Source organism: Miniopterus schreibersii, assembly GCF_964146895.1.
Source record: "Miniopterus schreibersii genome assembly, chromosome: 3".
In the NCBI taxonomy this organism is placed as follows: Eukaryota; Metazoa; Chordata; class Mammalia; order Chiroptera; family Miniopteridae; genus Miniopterus; species Miniopterus schreibersii.
Window position 1 is genome coordinate 10,285,081 of NC_138103.1, and position 19,836 is coordinate 10,304,916.

General features: G+C 46.4%; 1 protein-coding gene and 1 pseudogene across 4 annotated transcripts in view; one reads left to right on the plus strand and one right to left on the minus strand.

The window, feature by feature from the left end:
• Positions 1 to 19,836, plus strand: part of CRAMP1 (cramped chromatin regulator homolog 1) — a 62,576-nt gene that overhangs the window by 12,441 nt on the left and 30,299 nt on the right. For all 3 annotated transcript variants that reach the window (XM_081133822.1, XM_081133821.1, XM_081133820.1), the window contains exons 3-6: positions 178 to 371; positions 6,944 to 7,097; positions 13,683 to 13,766; positions 17,146 to 17,194. In XM_081133822.1, coding sequence (XP_080989948.1) covers positions 178 to 371; positions 6,944 to 7,097; positions 13,683 to 13,766; positions 17,146 to 17,194 — 481 coding nt within the window. The remainder of the gene's footprint in view (positions 1 to 177; positions 372 to 6,943; positions 7,098 to 13,682; positions 13,767 to 17,145; positions 17,195 to 19,836) is intronic.
• On the minus strand, positions 8,074 to 12,140 carry LOC308554424 (protein LSM12 pseudogene; annotated as a pseudogene). The gene is made up of 2 exons: positions 11,956 to 12,140; positions 8,074 to 8,673 (listed from the first exon to the last, which is right to left on the minus strand). The product of its transcript is annotated as a protein LSM12 pseudogene (transcript).

The window sequence follows — 19,836 nt, forward strand, 5'->3', positions numbered from 1 at the left end:
ACTAAAAACATTTGAAAGAGTCATGAAGATATCATTACTGAACAGTCCCATTAGGCACACAGTAGGTCCCAGGTGCTGTCCCACTGTAGCCTCAGCGGTTGAGGAATGTGGAGCAGGGCCTTCCCAAACCTCTCCAGCTTCCTGGAACAGATCACTGTACAGTTCTTTCTCTCGAAGGAGCTGATGGTGGCGGATCATCATCTGGAAGTGGGCCTGGGGTTGCCCCTGCGGCCCCTGCAGGGGCCTCTCGCTCCTCCTCCCGGAACTTAGGATCTTCTGGTGGTGAGAAGGAAGAAGGCAAAAAGGTCCGGCGGCAGTGGGAGTCATGGAGCACCGAGGACAAGAACACTTTCTTTGAGGGGCTGTATGAGGTGAGTGAGTTATGGGGCCAGAAAAGGCCGCTTAAACTCCTAGCTTCTTATCACTTGTATTTCCCTTTCAATTTCCCTTTGCCTTTTTTACCACATGGCTACTAGATCTACTAAGTCGGCAGTTCCAATGGGGAGCCTCTAATGTGACTGTGGCAGGTATGGGTCCCCAAGGCTGAGGCCTCACTCTCTCTGACCATGGCCTTTTAGCAGCTCATTGTGACTTTAAAAGCTGGTACTAGAGAGGTGGCTTTTTGGAAGCGTCTTCATATGTTTCTTTTCTCAGATTCTACCCATTGTCTCTCAAACATATTCTTGACTGCAGAGTGGTCTTCTTCTCTGTGGGCCTTCCCCTTGTATCTGAGTGAGCCCATCAGGAGGAGGTGTCCCCTGAGGGGGAGGGGCAAAGGGGCACTTGCCACATCAGTTAGAGCAGCCAGCTCAGCCCTGAGAGAGATAGCAGCTGACTTGGGACATACTGGAAAGTCCTAAAGATAGAGAAAAGCTTCTCCCTGATCCCATAGCTCAAAAAAATGGCCACCTCCCAGCCAGCTGTTTTACTTTCGTGGTTTTTGTTTTGTTTTATTTTTTTAAATATATCTTTATTGTTGAAAGTATTACAAATGTCCCCCCTTTTCCCCATTGATCCCTTCCACTCTGTACCCCTCCCCCCAGGCCTTCACCCTCCCCCCCCATTGTCTGTGTCCATGTGTTATGCATATAAATTCTTATGTTACTCCTTCCCCTTCCCTCTGAGATTTGTCAGTCTGTTCCATGCTTCTGTGTCTCCGGATCTGTTTTGTTCATTAGATTCCATATATGAGTAAGATCATGTGACACTTGTCTTTTTCTGACTGGCTTATTTCACTTAGCATAATACTCTCCAGGTCCCACCATGCTGTCTCAAAGGGTAAGGGATCCTTGGTTTTTACAGCTGCATAGTATTCCATTGTGTAAATGTCTGAGAAGATGCTTGATATGATTTCAGTCTTCTTGAACTTGTAGAGACTTGTTTTGTGTCCTAACATGTGGTCTACCTTTGAGAATGGCCCATGTGCACTTGAGGAGAATGCCTATTCTGCAGCTTTAGAGTGGAATGTTCTGTAAATGTCAATTAAATCCATCTGATCTAGTGTGTCATTTAGAGTCACTGTTCCTTGTTTATTTTTTTGTCTGGAAGATCTATCCAGTAAAGTCAGTGGGGTGTTAAAGTCCCCTACTATGACTGTATTGCTGTCGATCTCTCCTTTAAAGTCCTCCAGAAGTTTGTTGTTCTTGTTTTCCCAGCCTGTTGTGAGTCTTTTGTTCTGAGGTGGGTCTCTTTTAGACAGCATATATTTGGGTCTTGTTTTCTTATCTATTCAGCTTCTCTGTGTCTTTTGATTGGGACATTTAACCCATTTAAATTTAAGGTTATTATTGATAGGTACTTATCTATTGCCATTTTATTTCTATATGCCTATATTTCTCATTCTATTTCAACTTGTTATTACAGCAGTCCCTTTGACATTTCTTGCAATGCTGGTTTAGTGGTGATAAATTCCTTTAGTCTTTCTTTGTCTGGAAAGCTCTTTATTTCACCATCTATTTTGAATGATAGCCTTGCTGGATAGAGTAGTCTTGGTTTCAGATCCTTGTTTTGCACTACCTTGAATACTTCATGCCATTCCATTCTGGCCTGTAGAGTTTCTGATGAGAAATCAACTGATAGCCTTATGGGAGCTCCTGTGTAAGTAACAGCTTGCTTTTCTCTTGCTGCCTTTAAGATTCTCTTTGTCATGGATTTTTTGCATTATAATTATGATGTGTCTGGGTGTGGGCCCTTTGGGTTCTTCTTCCTTGAGACTCTCTGTGCCTCCAAATCTTTTGCTTTTTTTGATCATCAAATGAATTTATTGTGATGACTCATAGTTCTTTTTGTGCAGTATTTTTTTCATGCCTACAAATAACTACTCTCAGGTGTAGGCAAATCAATGGTCTATGTGTTCTCTACCTGTTTTTGTAAATAAAGTTTTATTGGAGCACAGCACTGCCTATTCACTTGTATATTGTCTCTGGCCAATTTTGACTATAGTGGCAGAGTTGAGCAGTTACGACAGATACTGAATGGCCCTCGACATCTAAGTGTTAACTTTCTGGCCAAACCCTGCTCTGTTGATTGTTGCTGTTCTTCCAGATTCTGTTATAAATAACAGTACAGTGAGCACCTTTGTGCACATACCGTATTTTAGGGTACATCTTTGGGTTCTAGTATCTAAAGTAGGTTGTTCAGTTGATGAGCCTTATTCTTTTTTTCTTTTTTATTGATTTGAAAGCGAGAAACCTCGATTTGTGGTTCCACTTATTCATGCAGTCATTGGTTGCTTCTTGTATGTGCCCTGACTGGGGATTGAACCCTCAACCTTGGCATATCTGGAGGGTGCTCCAACCAGCTGAGCTACCTGGCCAGGGCGAGCCTTATTCTTTTACTAGTGAAGGAATTGGAGTGATGGCAAAGTCTGGCCACGCCTGCAAAACAGTTTCATGAGGGAAGGAGGCTTTTTAGACTTGAAACCACGAAGTGCTCATAGACCAGAAAAGGTTGCTCCTAAGTGGAGGCACAGCACTAGAACTTGGTGCCAATTTCTGAATGTTCCTGTGGCTGGTCTTCTCCCTTCCTGGGGCTGATGGTTCAGTCTGCTGGTCCCAGTCCTGGGTGGAGGAGGCCCACCTACTGGTGTCATTTGACTCAGTTGTCCAAAAAGAGAAGGAAATGTATGCATGAGGCTTGTTAGTAGGTGCAGAGTCATTCAACTAAATTCAAATATGTTCTTTTTCTTCCCTTTAACAATTTTAGAGTGAAGTTTTGAGGCTGTTTTTGTATAGATTCTGTCCCTAAATTACCTACTTTAAGCTTTCTGTTAGGCATAGAAGACTTGTGATTCTTGGAATGTTCTTAGAATAGCAACCATTGCTGATGCTAAGCTGAGACAATTACTGCTTTAATGTGGCCCTTCCCTCTTGGGCTCTGCAGGGTGTCTGGCTGAAGAAAGCAACAGGAGGTATGGTTGTCAATTAAAAGTAGGAGGGAAAGAATTCCCAATGACCTGCCCTTGCCTTTCATCTGGTGGGTTAGTTCATTACCTTTTCATTGGGCTAGCCTTCTTGTTTTAATTTTTCTACGAAGTAGGTGTTTCTTTTGAGGTCACCTGAATCCCTTGATTAATAATAATAATTAATAATTGACTGTTCTGATCACTTAATGCTTTCCACTGTTGGTACTATATATCCCAAATAGTGTGTGTGTGTGTGTGTGTGTGTGTGTTAGTGTTTGTATGTGTATTTGTGTGTTGAAGGGAGAGAGACAGAGAATACGAGCTCTGGCTTTATGTGTGTTCTTTTGTGTGTTTCACCAAAACTCGGTGGGACTCTGATGGGGTCTTGATGTATGGCTGAGTAGCTGGGACATATATGACCATGAATATCTTGAACTGTGGGGTATGGGGGTAAAGGCCTCTGGTCTGTGAGTGTCTTTTTTGCAGTGTTTGTCAATGTTGTCACTACCTTTTTGATGCTCACAAGTCTGACTTAACTATGCTTCATGTGACAGAGACCCAGCTCAGAGCAGCAGAAAGAGACAAGGGGATTGACTGAGTGGCTCTCATGACTGGACAGGACAGGGAGGGGCTGGCTCATCTGTCTTCTGACATCCTGTGGCATTGGGGGGTGACATTTCTGTGCTTATTCTCTCCAGTTTCAGACACTTCCCAGAGGTAAGACACCCACCCCCATTCCAGGTAGGACTGTTCTGGGGAGGACCCAGATTGGCCAAGCCCATCCTAGACTCCTCCCTGTGGCCAGGGTCATGGGTTATGACCCCCATGACAGAGAGGGGCCTCATCAAGGCAAACGCCCAGAGCCACATCATCATCCTTGACATCCTCTTACTCCGTTTCAGGGACAGATCTTCACAGAACCTATCGTCAGCTTTCCCTTTTCCCTTCTTCTGTCTGTCTGTCTGTCTGTCTCTATTTGCTTCTGCCATACAATTCTTGTTCCTACCTTACTCTCAGTCATCAGGCCAGCATCCTGTGCTGCTTGTTCATCAGGTAGATAATCGCTGAAAGTCTCATCTAGGTGTAGAACACCATCGTTATGCTAGAAATCCAAAGACGTCCCCACTTAAGGGGCTGACAGTCTAATTTGGTAAATACAACAGATTACATAAAAAGTTGGCCCATCAGAAAGCAAACACAAATGCTGCAAGAATTCAAAAGGCATCCTAGTTTTAGAACGCGGATCAGGAGTCACAAAATCCAGATTCTAGTCCCTATCTGGTAAGTCAGCTCACCTCTTGGTTTGTTACTCCAGCTGCAAAATGGAGCCGCAAGATTGAGAGGCATCGTTTCTGTCACAGCTCTGATCAGGAGCCAAGGGGAGTTTTATGGGGGATGCAGCACCTGACCTGGACTGGACCCTGGAGTAAGGCATTTCACACCCAGCTTTGCCTTTTTACATTTTACCTAATATTGCATATATTTTTTTTATAAAAGAAGAATGAACAAGCTTTAATTCTTTTAGGTTTTTTTATTTTTTAATTTTTTATTTTGAAACAGTTTCAGACTTGGGAAATTTTTCAAAAGTACAAAGAATTTCATACACCCTTCACCCTGCTTCCCCAATGTTCACATAACTGCAGAATGGCCTGCAGCTGAGATTCAATGTGGAAGCAATACCTTTACTGACCTGAAGGCTTACTCAGATTGAGCTGGTACTCCCACAGACACGCTTTCTGGATCAGGATCCCACATTGCGTTTAGTTGTCATGACTGCTAAATCCTGGGACAGGTCCTCTCTCCCTTTTCCCCTACTCTTTCTTCTTCTTTTTTTAAAAAATATCTTTATTGATTTCAGAGAGAGGAAGGGAGAGGGAAAGGGAGAGAGAGATAGAAACATCAGTGATGAGAGAGTCATTGATCAGCTGCATCCTGCAACCCGGGCACGTGCCCTGACCGGGAATCAAACCCCAGTCTCCTGGATCCTAGGTCGATGCTTAACCGCTGAGCCATGCCCGGCTGGGCAGCCCCCCACTCTTTCTTGACCCTGACTTTTTAAAGACTCCTAGACTGTTAGTTTGTGGAACAGCCCTCAGTGTGGGGTTACTTAGTTTCCTCTTGATTCAATTTTCATTTTGCATTTTTGTCATTAGTGCCACAGGAGTGCTGTGCTGCCCTTGGAGCATCCTCTCCGGTGTGCAGGGTGTGATCTGCCTCAGTCCTGGTGGTTGTGAACATGATGATCATGGCATTCTGGTCTCATCTCTTAGGTTCTCCACCGACAAGTTATTTTATACTTTGATACTATGTAAACACCCTGTTTCTCATTGTTCTTTCTCCCACTAATGTTAGCCACCATTGCAGCTTCTTCCCTGAAACAACCATTACTGTGATGTTTGCACAGGGATGATCTTCTGGCTCCATTATTTCTACATTTACTAGTTGGAAACCCAGTGCAAGGAAGAGTCCTCCCTTCTCCATTTATGTATTTATTCAGTTATTTATATTTGTATGGACTTGGCTATTTAGGCTATTCTGTGGGTCATAATCCATTCTTATCATTGTTTATTTTTTCCTTTTATTTTTCGTTTACAATTTACATTCATTATCGTTGATTCTTATGCTCAAATTGTTGTAGATTTGGCCATTCAGGTTGGCTTCTGGGTGCTTTCAGCATGTTTCTATTATACTTTGAGCATGTCCTCACTTTCTGGAACCACAGGATATTCCAGATTTACCTGGTACTTTCCTTGCCCCAGACGTGGCAGCATCCATTTTGTCAAGGAGCCCTGGTTCCCTTTGGTAACTGGGATTTAGAAGCTGAAGGATGTTTGTTGATGCCGGGCTGCCATTACCTCTAGGCCCTCACAGTACTTCCTGCTGGCTTGGTTCTGACGAGAGTATCAACAGTAGGTTCCCATGGCAGTACCTGAAACAGCAAAGATGGTGACTGTGTTCTCTGGAACATAAATTCTGATCTGAAAATCTAAGATGTATTCAGCTTTTGCATGGAGATGTTGAAGGAAGGGACAGCCCACAAATATATTCCGAGCATAGCCTGTGTGATTCTCTTGTTAAATGTTCAAGTTGGCTATCCTGTTCAAATATAGGATGTATTTTATGTTATGAAAGCAATGAGGGTGGTTAGTGTAGTGTTGGATTTAAAGTGCCAGGTACCTAGCCCCCTGTTGCCCACCATCGTGTTCTGTCTTCTGATGATTGTTTCACGGAGCTCATTCCAGGGTCTCTGAAGGACTCCAGAGGTTAAGCCACCTGCCTGGGTGATAGGCTTTATGTTCCCCTTGCCTTTTTGATATCTGCTGCTGTGAGAGGTCTGTTCCCGAGTTTCCACTCCTGCTCTAGCCATTACTGTGATGAAAATCTGAGTTCTAGGGAACAAGGTTGGAGTTGATGCACAAATAAGAGCCGTGAGGGACACTTACTCGACCATAGCGGTCCCCTTTCTCTGGAAGTGTCTGCGTCGTACAGAAGGCTGCCTTGTTTTAACCTCCGTGCTTTCACCGTGGGCTTATCTTGCAGCATGGGAAAGACTTTGAAGCAATCCAGAACAACATAGCTCTCAAGTATAAGAAGAAGGGCAAGCCCGCCAGCATGGTGAAGAACAAGGAGCAGGTGCGCCACTTCTACTACCGCACGTGGCACAAGATCACCAAGTACATCGACTTCGACAATGGTGAGCGTGCGAGGCTCAGCCTCCAGGAGGCCGGGAGGCGGGGTTGGGCTCCGGTCAGGAGCTAAGTTTTTGAAAAATCACAGGACATGCTCTCTGGCATCGTGCTTGCCCAGCCATGTGGCCAGGGATGATGTTCTTCTTTTTAAAAAATATTTACAGAACATTTTAATATATTTTCATATGTATATTTAAAGTTAAGAAAAATAAAACTAATTCAAGCCATGCCCTATGCAAAAAAAAAAAGAAAGGAAAATTTAAAGTGAGACCTCTGTCTACTGCTCTAGTCTCAACTTAAGTATCACAGCTTGTTCCTTTTATTTTAGAAGAGAAAATGTAAAAGTTTCTTTCAGTCATTCAGAAGGCAAGTGTAGCCACTTATAAAAACAGAATGGCAGGACAGCCTAGGAAATAAAGTCAGAGGCGAAAGGATAAGCCAGAAAGAAATTTTCAAAAATAAAATTAAGAAGGCGGCTGTTCCAGAAGGGGGCTTGTGAAAAGGACATGGTGGACCAGAGTCTGTTAGTGAAGTAATGATTAAACTTTTACATTATTCTCTTGTTCTTTTTTTTTTTTAATCCTCACCCGAGGATATTTTTCCCATTGCTTTCAGAGAGAGTGGAGGGGAGGGAGAGAGACATCGATGCGAAAGAGACACAGCGATTGGCTGCCTCCCACACGAGCCCAGACCAGGGCCGGGGATCGAGCCTGCATCCAAGGCACGTGCCCTTGGCCAGAATCGAACCCGGGACCTTTCAGTCTGTGGGCCAATGCTCTAACTACTGAGCCAAACCGGCCAGGGCTCTCTTCTTCTTTCGTTGGCTGTTTTGTTTGTTCAAGCCGAAAATTTAGAAATGTTGACCTGTTGTTACCAAGAGCCAACAGGAAATTATAGGATCCCTTCCCTCCCATGGCCTGCCTCCGCTGAAGCCGCCACCATCACCTCCTTGGTGATGAAAAGTCCGCCATGTATGTGGACTCAGGGTGACAGGGCAGCCTCCTTCTGTGGTTGCTGAGCTTGTGAACGCTGCAGTATTTTAGCTTTCCACATCTCTAGAATGTTTTTCAACTATTTTGCGTACATGTCTCAGTGCACTCCCCTCTTTGCCTTTACAGTTTTCCGCTTGATGTGAGGGTGTAATAACAACTTCCATTACTATGATGTTTTTTCTTATCATTTACAGTCTTTAATGGTCTTGGCAATGGTCTGGAAGAGCTGCTGGCCCTCTAGGGAGACACCAGCACTGACTGCACAGGCCTGGCTCAGCTTCTCCTCTCTGTCCATGCTTTGCTGGCTGTCACAAGCTTACTGCCATTGAGTGAGGAAAGGGGAGGAGGAGGGGTTTCTGTTCAGTCGTTAATTATTTCCACTTCTGAAACATACTGTAAGTTTATGAGCAAGATATCTTCATGGTTGGGCTTTCCACTGGAAGAGGGACATTTTAAAGCCAGCATTTTGGACTCTGAGTCAAAGGCTACCACCTCGCCCTGCAGCCGCTGCTCCTGGCATGTCTGGGACAACACCTGGCCCCCAGCACCAAAGTACTCGCCAGAGGAGCTCCCATCTTGGGAGGGCAGCCTGGCCGATGGCAGTGGCCATGGTAGTGGTGGCAGCAGTGTGCCAAAGCCAGGTGCCCATTGAGCACCATGATGTGACACACAGGTGGCCTGGGATGTTCTTGCCTTGTAAAACTGGTTATAGATATGTCTGGTAACCATTAGTCAGGCTGAATTGCAAGGAAGCTATGCCTGTTTCTGATGCTCTGAGTGCCTATGGTGTGTAGGTCCCGGCTGCCTATGGGCCTGTGTCTCCCACTGGGAGGCAGGGGCACCACAGTCAATGAGGAGATGCCAGAATTGGATCCCTCCAGTTCTTCTCTCTCCAGTGCGGGCTCTTTGGGGTTAGAGTTGGGCAAAGCTTATGGCATATCACCTGAGGATGGAGGGCTAGCTTTCCCAAGGTTCTTGCCATTTCTGTATTTGAATCCAGGTTGGCATAGTCCCATCTTTAATTCACATGTCTAGGTTATTGCCAGGTGCAGTCTGACTGCTGGCTCGGAGCACTCCTTCTGATTCACATTTCTGTTCTTAGGGGAGGCATTGCCCCCTCCTTTCTCCACGTGTCAGGAGAACTGGGTCTCCATGTCATTCCTCCCTCTCAGTCTTCAGTTTCACCTTCTTTATTTTTTATTTATTTATTTACTTAAATATATCTTTATTGATTTCAGGGAGAGGGAGAGAGAGAGATAGAAACATCAATGATGAGAGAGTCATTGATCAACTGCCTCCTTCATGCCCTGTACTGGGGATTGGGCTCGAAATCCGGGCATGTGCGGTGACTGGGAATCGAACAGCTATCTCCTGGATCATAGGTTGATGCTCAACCGCTGAGCCATGCCAGCCGGGCAGTTTCACTTTCTTTAATCTTACTCTTCATTTCTACAGTTTACGTCATAGGTCAGTCATTCCAGACATTTGCTTCTACTGATTTCACTTATTTCTGACGCTTCAAATAATATCACTTCTGATCCAGAATAACCGATAGCTTCGGTCAGGCCACGCCCCCTTTGAACCTGTGCTGCGCTCTCTGTGGCAGCCCTCTCTCCCTCTCGTTTTTTTTCTCTTTGCCCCGCCCTCTGCTGTTCTGGCCTGGTCATTGTGTGTTGGTCAACTTGAATCAGCATCACCAGGACTGACCCATCAGGATGCCAGGACCAGGACTTCCTCCTCCAGCTTCAGAAAGGCCAAGAGAGCTTCAATCAAGCTGTCTCTTTTTTGTAAAGTCAGATGATAAATATTTTGGGCTTTGGGCATTTACAGTCTTTATCAAGCTGACCTCACTGTCCTGTCCAAGCTCATTATAGATACAGTGTAAACGAATGCCTGTTACAGTGTTTCAGCAAAACTTTATTTACAGAAAGAGGCCCTGGGCGGGATGTGGCTGCGAACCATTGTTTGCTGACCCTGCCCTGGAGAATTGTAATGGGGGGGTGGTATCCAAGCTCCAGGCAGTCATAGTAGTTAGCTGATACTGCCCCTGAATATATTTCCCTTCGAATCTTCATGGACATCTCTCACTCGATAGTCATGGTCTTGCTAGGTCTACCTCAGAGCTTTTCAGACCTATCCTTACTACCCTGTCCCCCTAGGTCCTTTTCTAGATCATTACTATTCTCCCTCGCTCTGGTCTTGCCCTTACCAACCCATCCTCCACATAGTGTTATCCACATAAGACCTATGTCCTGCCCCGCACCCTCATCCTGAACTGCCTTGGCTCCCAGGATGGGGTTGCCACCCTCCTCCTAACCTGCACTTCCTTTTGTGCCTTGACTCCTGCCAGCCCTAACCTGTTGGCCTCCCTAATCCCGTTCGCCTTCCAAGACTGAGCTCCTGTGTCAGTGCTCCCAAGAATCCTTCTGTGAACTCTTTTCTGCTCTCATTGCCACCTCATCGTGGGCCTGTTCTGGGCCCATCGTTGGGCACATCACGTACTCTTCCCTGGAGGTGCCATTGCCCTCAGTGCAGATGAGAAAACCTAGCTAAACATTGGAGGCCCTGGCCCAAGCCACCCAGACAGTACGCTGAGGAGCTAAGCACCAAGTCGGCCAGCATCTTCTCGCCTTTATCTTCTGTAAATGTAATATTTTCAGACCACCTCTTCATGTTGCTGTAGAATTTCCCCATGTTTTTCAATAAATGTTAATTCTTTGAGTGGACATTTATAAATGAATAAATTCTACTTTTCCTTTTGGACTTGCAGGCCACTTCTAGTGTTTTTATTTTTTTAAATTAGTTCCTCCCTTTTTAAAAAATGTATTTATTAACTTGAGAGAGTGAGGAAATGTGTGCTGCTGTGCTCAGCCAGCGCCATGACTCTCTCAGATCGCTAGCGTGTTTGAAAGCAGCACTGGTCCTGCTCCTGCTGAGTCCAGCTGCTTGCTGATGTCAGTGGTCTTCACGCACCCTCCCTACCACTCTGGGTGGCCCACGGACCAAGTTGGAGCTGTTTGGCTCTTTCTGTTTTGTCTTTTACATGTTTCTTTTTTTGTTACATACCATATTCTTAGGTGACTTTCTGGAAGTCAGTCTGTGAGAACAGGCCCTTCATCCACTTTGGCTCTTCTGGAAAAGCTCTCTTGCAGCGAGAAAGGCAGTCACCATGTGTGAGAGGATTGGGGAGCTGTTGGTGATAAAGGGAGGGGTGAGGGTTCCAGGAGCCGCGAACTAGCCTGGTCCCTCCTTTCGGCATGACTGTGCTGCGGGCAAAGCGGGCGGCGTTGCAGGGGACGCTCAGGGTCCCAGTGTAGACGTCCCATTTGCTGCCCTGAGATCTGGCACATCGAAGGGCCTGCCACCCCCGGGCTTTTTCCTGTGTAGGTTTCAGAGGTGACTTAAAGGAATGTTTCTTCTCTAAGTATTTGTCACCTCTCCCTGCTGGATACCCTGCTAAGCTGCTCCCCCTCGCCCCGGAGGCGGCAGTCCTCTTCCACCCTTTTTCTTCTTCTTTTTTTTTAAATTTTAATTATTGATTTTAGAGAGAGGGGGAAGGAGAGAGAGGCAGAGAGAAAGAAACGTGGCTTAGTTCCACTTCCTTATGTATTCACTGGTCGATTCTTGTATGTGCCCTGACCTGGGATCGAACCCACAACCTTGGTGTATCGGGACTCACTGAGCTAACCGGCCGGGGCCTTCTTCAGCCCTTTTTCCAACTCGGAGAGGGAGGAAGAGGAGTCTGCTGCCCCCGAGTTCTGCTCCTGCACTGCACTGTGGTTCCAGGGCAAGCTCTGCGGGATGGACCCAACATGGGTCCTTCCTCCCTTTTCTGTGGTGTTTCCCTTTCTCCCTCCCCTCTGCCTCCTACCTTCTTGACATCTCATAGTTCTTTGTCTTTTTCCTGGTCTTGTCCTGGTGTGCCCCCACGAGGAATGCCTTCTTTCTGTTGAGCTGATGGTTCTGCCGAGGTTCTCTAGCTGGTCCTGATAATGTCTCCAAGCTGGTGACAGCCAGTTGACCACCTGTCTTTTTGTGCTGCACTGGCAGTTGCATCAGGGCTTGGCACTGTCTGGACATTTCTCAGCCCCTCTCCCAGCCCCTGGCAACCATAGTCTGCTTTCTGTCTCTGGATTTGCCTGTGCTGGGCATTTCATGTAAAAGGAATCATGCGTGTCCTTTTGTGTCTGGTTTCTTTTACTTAGCATGATGTTTTCCAGGTTCATTCAGGTTGTAGTATGTGTCAGAACTTCATTCCTTCTTGTGGCTGAATAAATAATCCATTGTCATTGAATAAACCACATTTGTTTATTCATTGAATAGTGGATCTTAAAGTGTCCTGAGTTGTGGTCCCCTGCAAGAATCCAATAGATCTGTGAGACTTTCTTTCAGGAGAGCACTCCGGAACGGCGAGTGTGTGATGTTGGCAGAGTCCAAGGTTCAGAACCCTTGTTTTAGATTATTTATTGAAAGCGTTATTCTCCATTTGCTAATATATCTTTCTTTTCCTTTTCTGTTATAATCACACACAGCTGAATGTTAGGTCTTTGAAAAGGGGTCTCTGAGGAGGAACAGTTGTGAGGGTGGACAACAAATGATCTGGGTCTCTGCTCTGTGTGAGGATCTAAAAGGTACCTAGACCACTGTAGCTGGGCTTCCAAATTATGATTAGATTTGGCTTCATAGACTACAAAAACTCAAAATAACAGTGCCTTAAGCATGTAAAAACTTATTTTATCATGTGAGGGATGCCTGCAGTAGGTGGTCCAGGGCAAGCATCAAGGACCCAGGTCCTCCTGTCTTTCTACTCTGCCATCCTTAGTGCTTTGCTGTGACCAAGATGCCCCCAGGCAGCAGTTCTGAAGGAAAAATGAGCACAATTCTGCCTGAATCAGCCCTTTAAGAAGCCTTTCAGAAGTCTCCCACATACTTCTGCTCACTCCGAAGGCCAGGACTTATGCTGTGGCCATGTCTGGCTGCAGGGCAGGCTGGGACGTGCTGCCTTTCCCATATGTGTTGCTTCCCGAATATAACTGGGCCTATACCAGAGAACAGTGGAGAGAGGGTGTGAGCAGTCTTGAACGTTGGAGCCATGCTTCCTCTTTGGTCTACTCCCAGGCCTGGGCCCTGTAGATCACTGGTCAGAGGAGACATGACACGTCCACTTCCATGGTTCCAGGGCTGTCCACCTCATACAGAGCTCAGGCTGATCCTGCATGTGTAGAGAGAAGTGGATGACAAATTTGGTGATGGTAACGTCCCAGCCCGCTGCCTCCTTGGGAGCTGAATGCTGGCCATCCCTTTTTCTCTTCCCGGGGACATTGATCTGCCTGTTCGGACTGACTTTCTACACCTGCCCCCTTTTTTCTGGTTGTAACTTTTTATTTTGAAAAGTACAAAAATGGCACTGTGTTCCCGTATACTCTGCCCAGTCTCTCCTGATGTTGATATTCTGCGGTTCCAAGGTGCAGTAAGCAAAACCGAGAAATCAGCAGTGTTGAATGTTCCTCTGGCGCTGTCCTTGTGCACACGAGCTGGCCAGCCATGAAACAGCTGTATTTTCCCCCTCCTAAAACCTTGTCACTTCCTGTCTTTCAGTGTTCTCTCGAGGGCTGAAGAAGTCGTCCCAGGAGCTGTACGGTCTGATCTGCTATGGCGAGCTGCGCAAGAAGATTGGGGGCTGTGAGTACGAGCTCCCACGAGGAGCAGGGCCCGCTGTCCTGGCACTATTGGGTCTTTGATCCCAGTGGGTCTTCTGCTTTCCCTCCAGGTTTTGTCTTAAAACATTTTAACACTCAGAAACAGTGAAGAAGAATGTAATGACCATCACATACCTGCACTTCAACTTCCCAGTCAGTGACCTTTGTAACACTTGTGTGTGCAGTCACCCTTCCTTCTCCCCCTCACATACTTGCTTTTTTTTCTGCTCAGCCATTTACTGTAAGTTGCAGACTTCCTAGCACACCCCTAAATCCATCACCCTGTGTCACCTGAAAGCAAGGTCATTCTCCTACAGACCTACAACCCTATTATTACACCCAATACATTTCTCATTTATCAGACAGGGACCACAGTCTTACCTAATATCCTGCCCATGTTCAGATCTCCCAGCATGTCCCAACATGCCAGCTTTCCCAGCATGTCCCAGCATGCCAGCAGGGCACCTGTTGACATTGCCCTGCTCATAGCTGTGTTGTCCCTTAAGTCTTTTGACCTAGAATAGCCCCCACTTTTTGGTCTTTGGTGACAGTGGTACTTTGAAGGGTTAGGGCCCCTCCCTTTGCATTGTTCCAATCTTTTCCTTGTGAGTAGATTCTCTTTAGATGTAGAGGGCGCTCTGGCCTTCCTGGGGCACCTGTGCCCAGGGCCTTGCATCCCTACTTTGCCTCCCCACATGACCACAGACAAGAGGGTGCACCCTTGCCACTGCAGATGCCACTTGTCTGCCTGTTATACATCCATAGCCATCATCTTAACCAGTTACTTAACATGTCACTGCTGAGTGGGCACGTGGCTGGGGGTGTGGAAGCAGCAGAAGGACTGGGGTGAAGGGCATTCACTGCTTGCTCTGCACATCTGGCCTATGTTGGGTAACCTCCGCTCTCCTGAAATAGGCAAGAATGTATAAGAGGCTCTGAATGGAACAAGGGTCTTGGTCCCTACTCTGTCCTCTGCAGTCTGAGGACTTGTTTGTAAATCCCCCCCAGCTCCTGCTTTGAAGGGACTCTAGGGCCCCACCTCCCTTGAATCCCTACTTTCTCTTCTGCTTCCGTCTCTCTGTCCTAGACCTAAATTGTTTGTGGTCATGGCAGCGTGTTGGTACCACCTTCTTTGTCAGTGATGCCATGGCCCCTCCTCTATCCCTGCCACATCTGAGCCTCTCAGTCAGTTTCTGCTTTCACAAGAATCTTTGGCCTCATCCTCTTGTTGGCTCTGTGACCTTGGGTAGCTTCCTGCCACCCCTGGGGTATCACCTGGCCCCCTGACCCAAGGGGCCTCCGCATTTGGACTTTAGCTCATCTCCCTGCTGGGCACCCCTCCAGCTCAGCTGCTTCCGTCCTGATGGTAATGCCTAGTCATCCCTCTCAGCCCAGCTACACACCACACTTGCATATGTTCACACGTGTGTACACATACACGCACACACACACACACATCCTCCCTCTGAGCCCCCACACACTGATCCATGTGCTGGGACACTATTGTGTCATTTCATGAATCTTTTTGGAGAAGGACATGCTTGCACATGCAGCCTTCTGCAGAGTGCCCTGTACATGGCAGCCTCTCACATCTGCTCAGTGTTAACTCTTTCTGGCTGTTCAGAAAATGAGTGCTCAGGAGGTCAGAGCATGCTTTTTATTAATGCCTTTTTCTGACAGATATTCAGGCATATGCAAATCCTGAAATAGTAGACTTTGAGTCCCAGATGTATTCCAGGGCCTTTGACACACATTACCTTGTATCAAACATTGTAACAGCTATGTGAGATGGCATTGTTCCTGTCTGAAAAAAGGGGTGAGGACATTCATTCCATTTTGATGAAAAACGAATGATTTTAAGTATCATTGGCTATTAAATGACAAGATCCCATGCTGCCCCCAGGCCTGATTTTTACACTCCGTGCTTATTTCATCTGCCACAGCACCAGTGTTGGGACAGGGTAAAGGGGGGACACCATGGCTGCCTGTATACTCAGCGGTTTGTTCAGAGTGCTTTTTTTTTGAAGGGTAGTTTTTTGGACAGTGCCCTGTTTGGTGACTCAAACCCTGAAGTTGAGGTTGCGCCACCTACCTGGCCTTCTGTCTGTCTATCTGATGTTGCCAGACACAGGATAATGGGCCTTTTCCTCCTCTTTGCCTATGAACTCCTGCCTACCCTTTGATCTTAGCTTGAATGTTTACAAACCTCCACAACAGGCTGGGCCACCGTGTCTCACACACTCAGCACACCAGACCTTCCCTTCATGCACCATCACAACTGCCCTTACACTCATGTGTGCTTGTTTGACTTATGCCCATCTGACGGCAGGTCTGCGTGTGACCTCTTATTTAATGAGCAAGTCTATAAGTTCATCCTCTCTGGTGCTGTCCCTTTCTTGAAGATCTATTTCCATTTGGTACTGTTTCTCTTCAGCCTACAGAACTTCCTTTAGTCTTCCTTGTATAGTGTTGACCATGAATTCTTGTAGTTATTTCTATATCTGAAAAGTCTTTAGTCTTTACGCTTAAGGTACTTTCGCTGGATGTAGAATTCTGATCGACAGGTTTTTTTCCTTTCATCGCTTTAAAGATGTTCCACTATCTCTGGCCTCCACTGTTTCTGGTGAGAGGTCACATCTGTGTCTTTGTTTCTCTGGACGGATGTGCCTTTTTTCCTCTGGCTGCTTTTAAGATTTTGTCCTTGTTTTTGATTTTCAGTCTGGATGTGTGTTTGTGGCTTGTTGTTTCCCTCCCCCAAAATATATAGAAAAATTCAGACTTCTACAGTGAGCACTCAGACGCCTATCACCTAGATTCCTCCATTACCTGGTTACTACTAGACTTGCTTTCTCACATATCTGAGGACAGTGCTATGTACCAGTAGGGCAAAGGAAATGCAGTGTCTGGGCTGGTCATCCAGCAGACCCTGGGAACCGAGGGCTCAAAGCTAAGGCAGGCCCACAAGTAACACGAGCCCAGCAAGAGAAGTGCACATAGGGCACAGTGGGTTACCCTGAGGAAGGAGTCTCTGAACTAGGCGGTTGGGGACGAGTGGAGGTTCAGGGTAACCTGGGGTCTGAGAGAGTTTTTGGGAGGAGTGAGTGTCTGCAGAGGCAGATAGTGGTTCCACTGAGAAAGTCCGGGTGGGTGGAGAGGACATGCAGGTGGGGACAGCAGCCTCAGCACAAGTGATACCCAGTTTTGACTTTGAGGGAGGGGCTGCAGCTAACAGGTTTTCTTTGGAAGACCTTACATTCTGTAAAGCGTTTGGATTCTACAAGGAATATAATTAATTATATGGGAATGTTTACCAGTCCTCCTAACTGCTTCAAGGTCATGTCTATTTTTTTTTCTCTTTATAGGTATGGATGACAAGAATGCCACCAAGTTGAATGAGCTCATTCAGGTTGGGTAAGTACAGATTGTATTGTGAGACACCAGCTGCTCCTGTTGGGCATTTGCTTTGTTCTCTGAAATATAGAACTAGAAATAGTCACCTGTCCCTCCCACTCACCCCACTAGAGCTTCCGCGATTTCACCTGGACCGCTCTGTCCGTTCCTTGTCTTGGGTGAACTCCCCCGCTACCCAAGACCCCTGCTCGTCATAGTTCAGCTGTCCTGTAGGTCGAGCTGTCTCCTGGAACAGTCTTCACTGGCCTCTGCTACGTCCGCAGGACATTGCCTTCCTGTACCTCTGGTTCTTATCTCTCCCTGTTCTTGTCTCCCCCAGCCTGGGATTGGATGGCCTGGAAGCTCCGTTTCTCAGGCGTGAGCTCCTGCTAGGTGTGGCTGACTGTGTGTGCTTCTGCTCTGGCTCCAGCCCAGCATCTGCCCTTACAGATGCTCATGTTGTATTCTCAGGCTTTATTTCTGTGATCCTCCACCCTTTTGCAGCTAGTCTTGATAGTAATTAGGACATATGTATCACCACCATGCAAAAGAGCAGCGACTCACTCCAACTGCCAGGAGTGTGGGTAGTCTTAACTACTGGTGGCCTTGGGCAAAGGGAGCCTCCTGAAGTTGTGTGGGGTATGATCAGGCGAGTAGGAAGAGGCCACCGGTGGTGGCCTTGTGGGTCATTTGTCACTCCCACACCCCATTTGCCTGTTGCAGCTTCAGCATCCCGTCTTCCTTCCCACCCTTATACCTGCCCTGCATTTGTCATATGGAAGCTGTGTTTACTCCTAGGTCTGGGATGTTTGCGTGGTGTTGTATCTGAGGAACCTCGTTAAGTAGGGGAAAGATCCTTGGCTGCGATTGTTTCTGATGTTACTGTCTCAGCAGCAGGTGAGAGAGGTACCCCCTGAGGGAGCACACTTCCCTGTGATGAGATCTTTTGGGGTAAATCTCACTTCACCTTTTATTTCAGTTCCCCCAGATTCGTTGGGTGAGTGAGTATTGCTGGCTCTATGCCTGGGTGTTTAGGGTTAGTCTGATGGAAAAGCAGTGAGTTTGCTTGGCTTTGTCTTAGATGGAGTTTTTTTGTAATTAGCACAGAGAGGAGAGTGTCCTATAGGAGAGTGAGAGACACTTCCTGATCGGGGGTGAAAGGAAGGCATGCTTTGATAAGCTTGAAAATGGCCAGAGAGTCAGTTTTAGGGACTGCTGGAGATTGGGGAGCACCAAAGCTCTGACTTACAAGTCTGAAGGTACCAGTAAACCCAGGAGCAGAGCTGCTACTTCTCAGCCTCAGCAAGGAGCTGCCTCAGTGAGGCCCCAGGTGAGAGGATGGGAAGGATGGTTCTGGACCAGTAGGGATTCAGGAGTGTCTACGTCATGTATGTGCTTTGACTCCTTACTTAGTAATACAGTATTGGCTTACAGCTTTTATAATACATTGATTTCCATGAGTCTGTACTGATAGAATCATCGATTGAATAAATAAATAGATGCAAATCTCCCATGCAGAATTCCACATAATTTATGTAGCTACTCCTTCCTCAAGCTGGGGAGCTTAGCTCCCTTCCCTTAAGTGTGAGCTGTTCATTGTGACTTCTTTCTAAAGAGGACAGTATAGGAGAGTGGGGAGGAGCATAGAGTGTAGACACCTGACAGGTACAACCTCAGCCACATCAAGATCTACCCCAACTGTGGTAAACCAGGTTGAAGGCATGGAGAGACATGGCACTATACAGATGTCTGCTCTCCCTAAATTAATCTACAAGTACATGCAGTTGCAATCAGAATCACAATGCAGTTTCTTTGAATATTAAATAGAAATATGACAAACCTGCAGGAAAGCGTATAGAACCTAAGTGCATAGTTCCTGAGTTTTCACAAAGTGGTCCCACCCAGGTTAAGAAACAGTAAATGTTACACTACCAGCCTTCCAAAAACCCTCCCTTGCGCCAATCCCACTCCACTTGGCTCAAAGTAAGAAGAAAGGCAAATTAAAATGATATCACGTTTCATGACTGGATGGAGAGGTCTCAGCATTGTTGCTGATTGTGTTTCCAAACAGCAGTAACAGACTGTGAGTTTGTAACATGTCCCGCTCATAAGTATGTAAACCCTCCGGCCCAGCAGTCCCACTTATAGGACTTAATTAGATCAGGACAAGCAGTTCTTCTGAGGATGAACATCACAACAGTACTCATGCTAGCTAGCAAAGGGGTGTCGAAGAGTGAAGAGCTGCTTTGGCTTCAGGCAGGATTGTTTTCGGAAGCGAGGCTGAGCAGGTACTCATGTGGCTACGTGGCCCTAGCCAGGCATTTGGACACATAAACCCCCACCTTATACCAGGGTTCTCTTGGAGTGGTGGGTACACTTTCTACTTCATACATTTTTTTGTTAATTTGAACATATAATAAGAATGTACTTTGATCAGAAAAGAAAAATTCCATATTGGGGAAAGATGTTCTTTTTATGTAGTTTTAAACTATGATCAAGTTTTCGTTATGGGGATATATTTATAAAAATACATTTATCTGTATTTCTGGCAACAAAAATGTAACACATGTGGCTTAAGCCTTGGCTGAGCCCTGTTGTGAGTGGATGCTGTTGCTGCCCAGTGGCAAAACCCTCTAGGGACCTTTGGAGCATTGTGGTGTGAG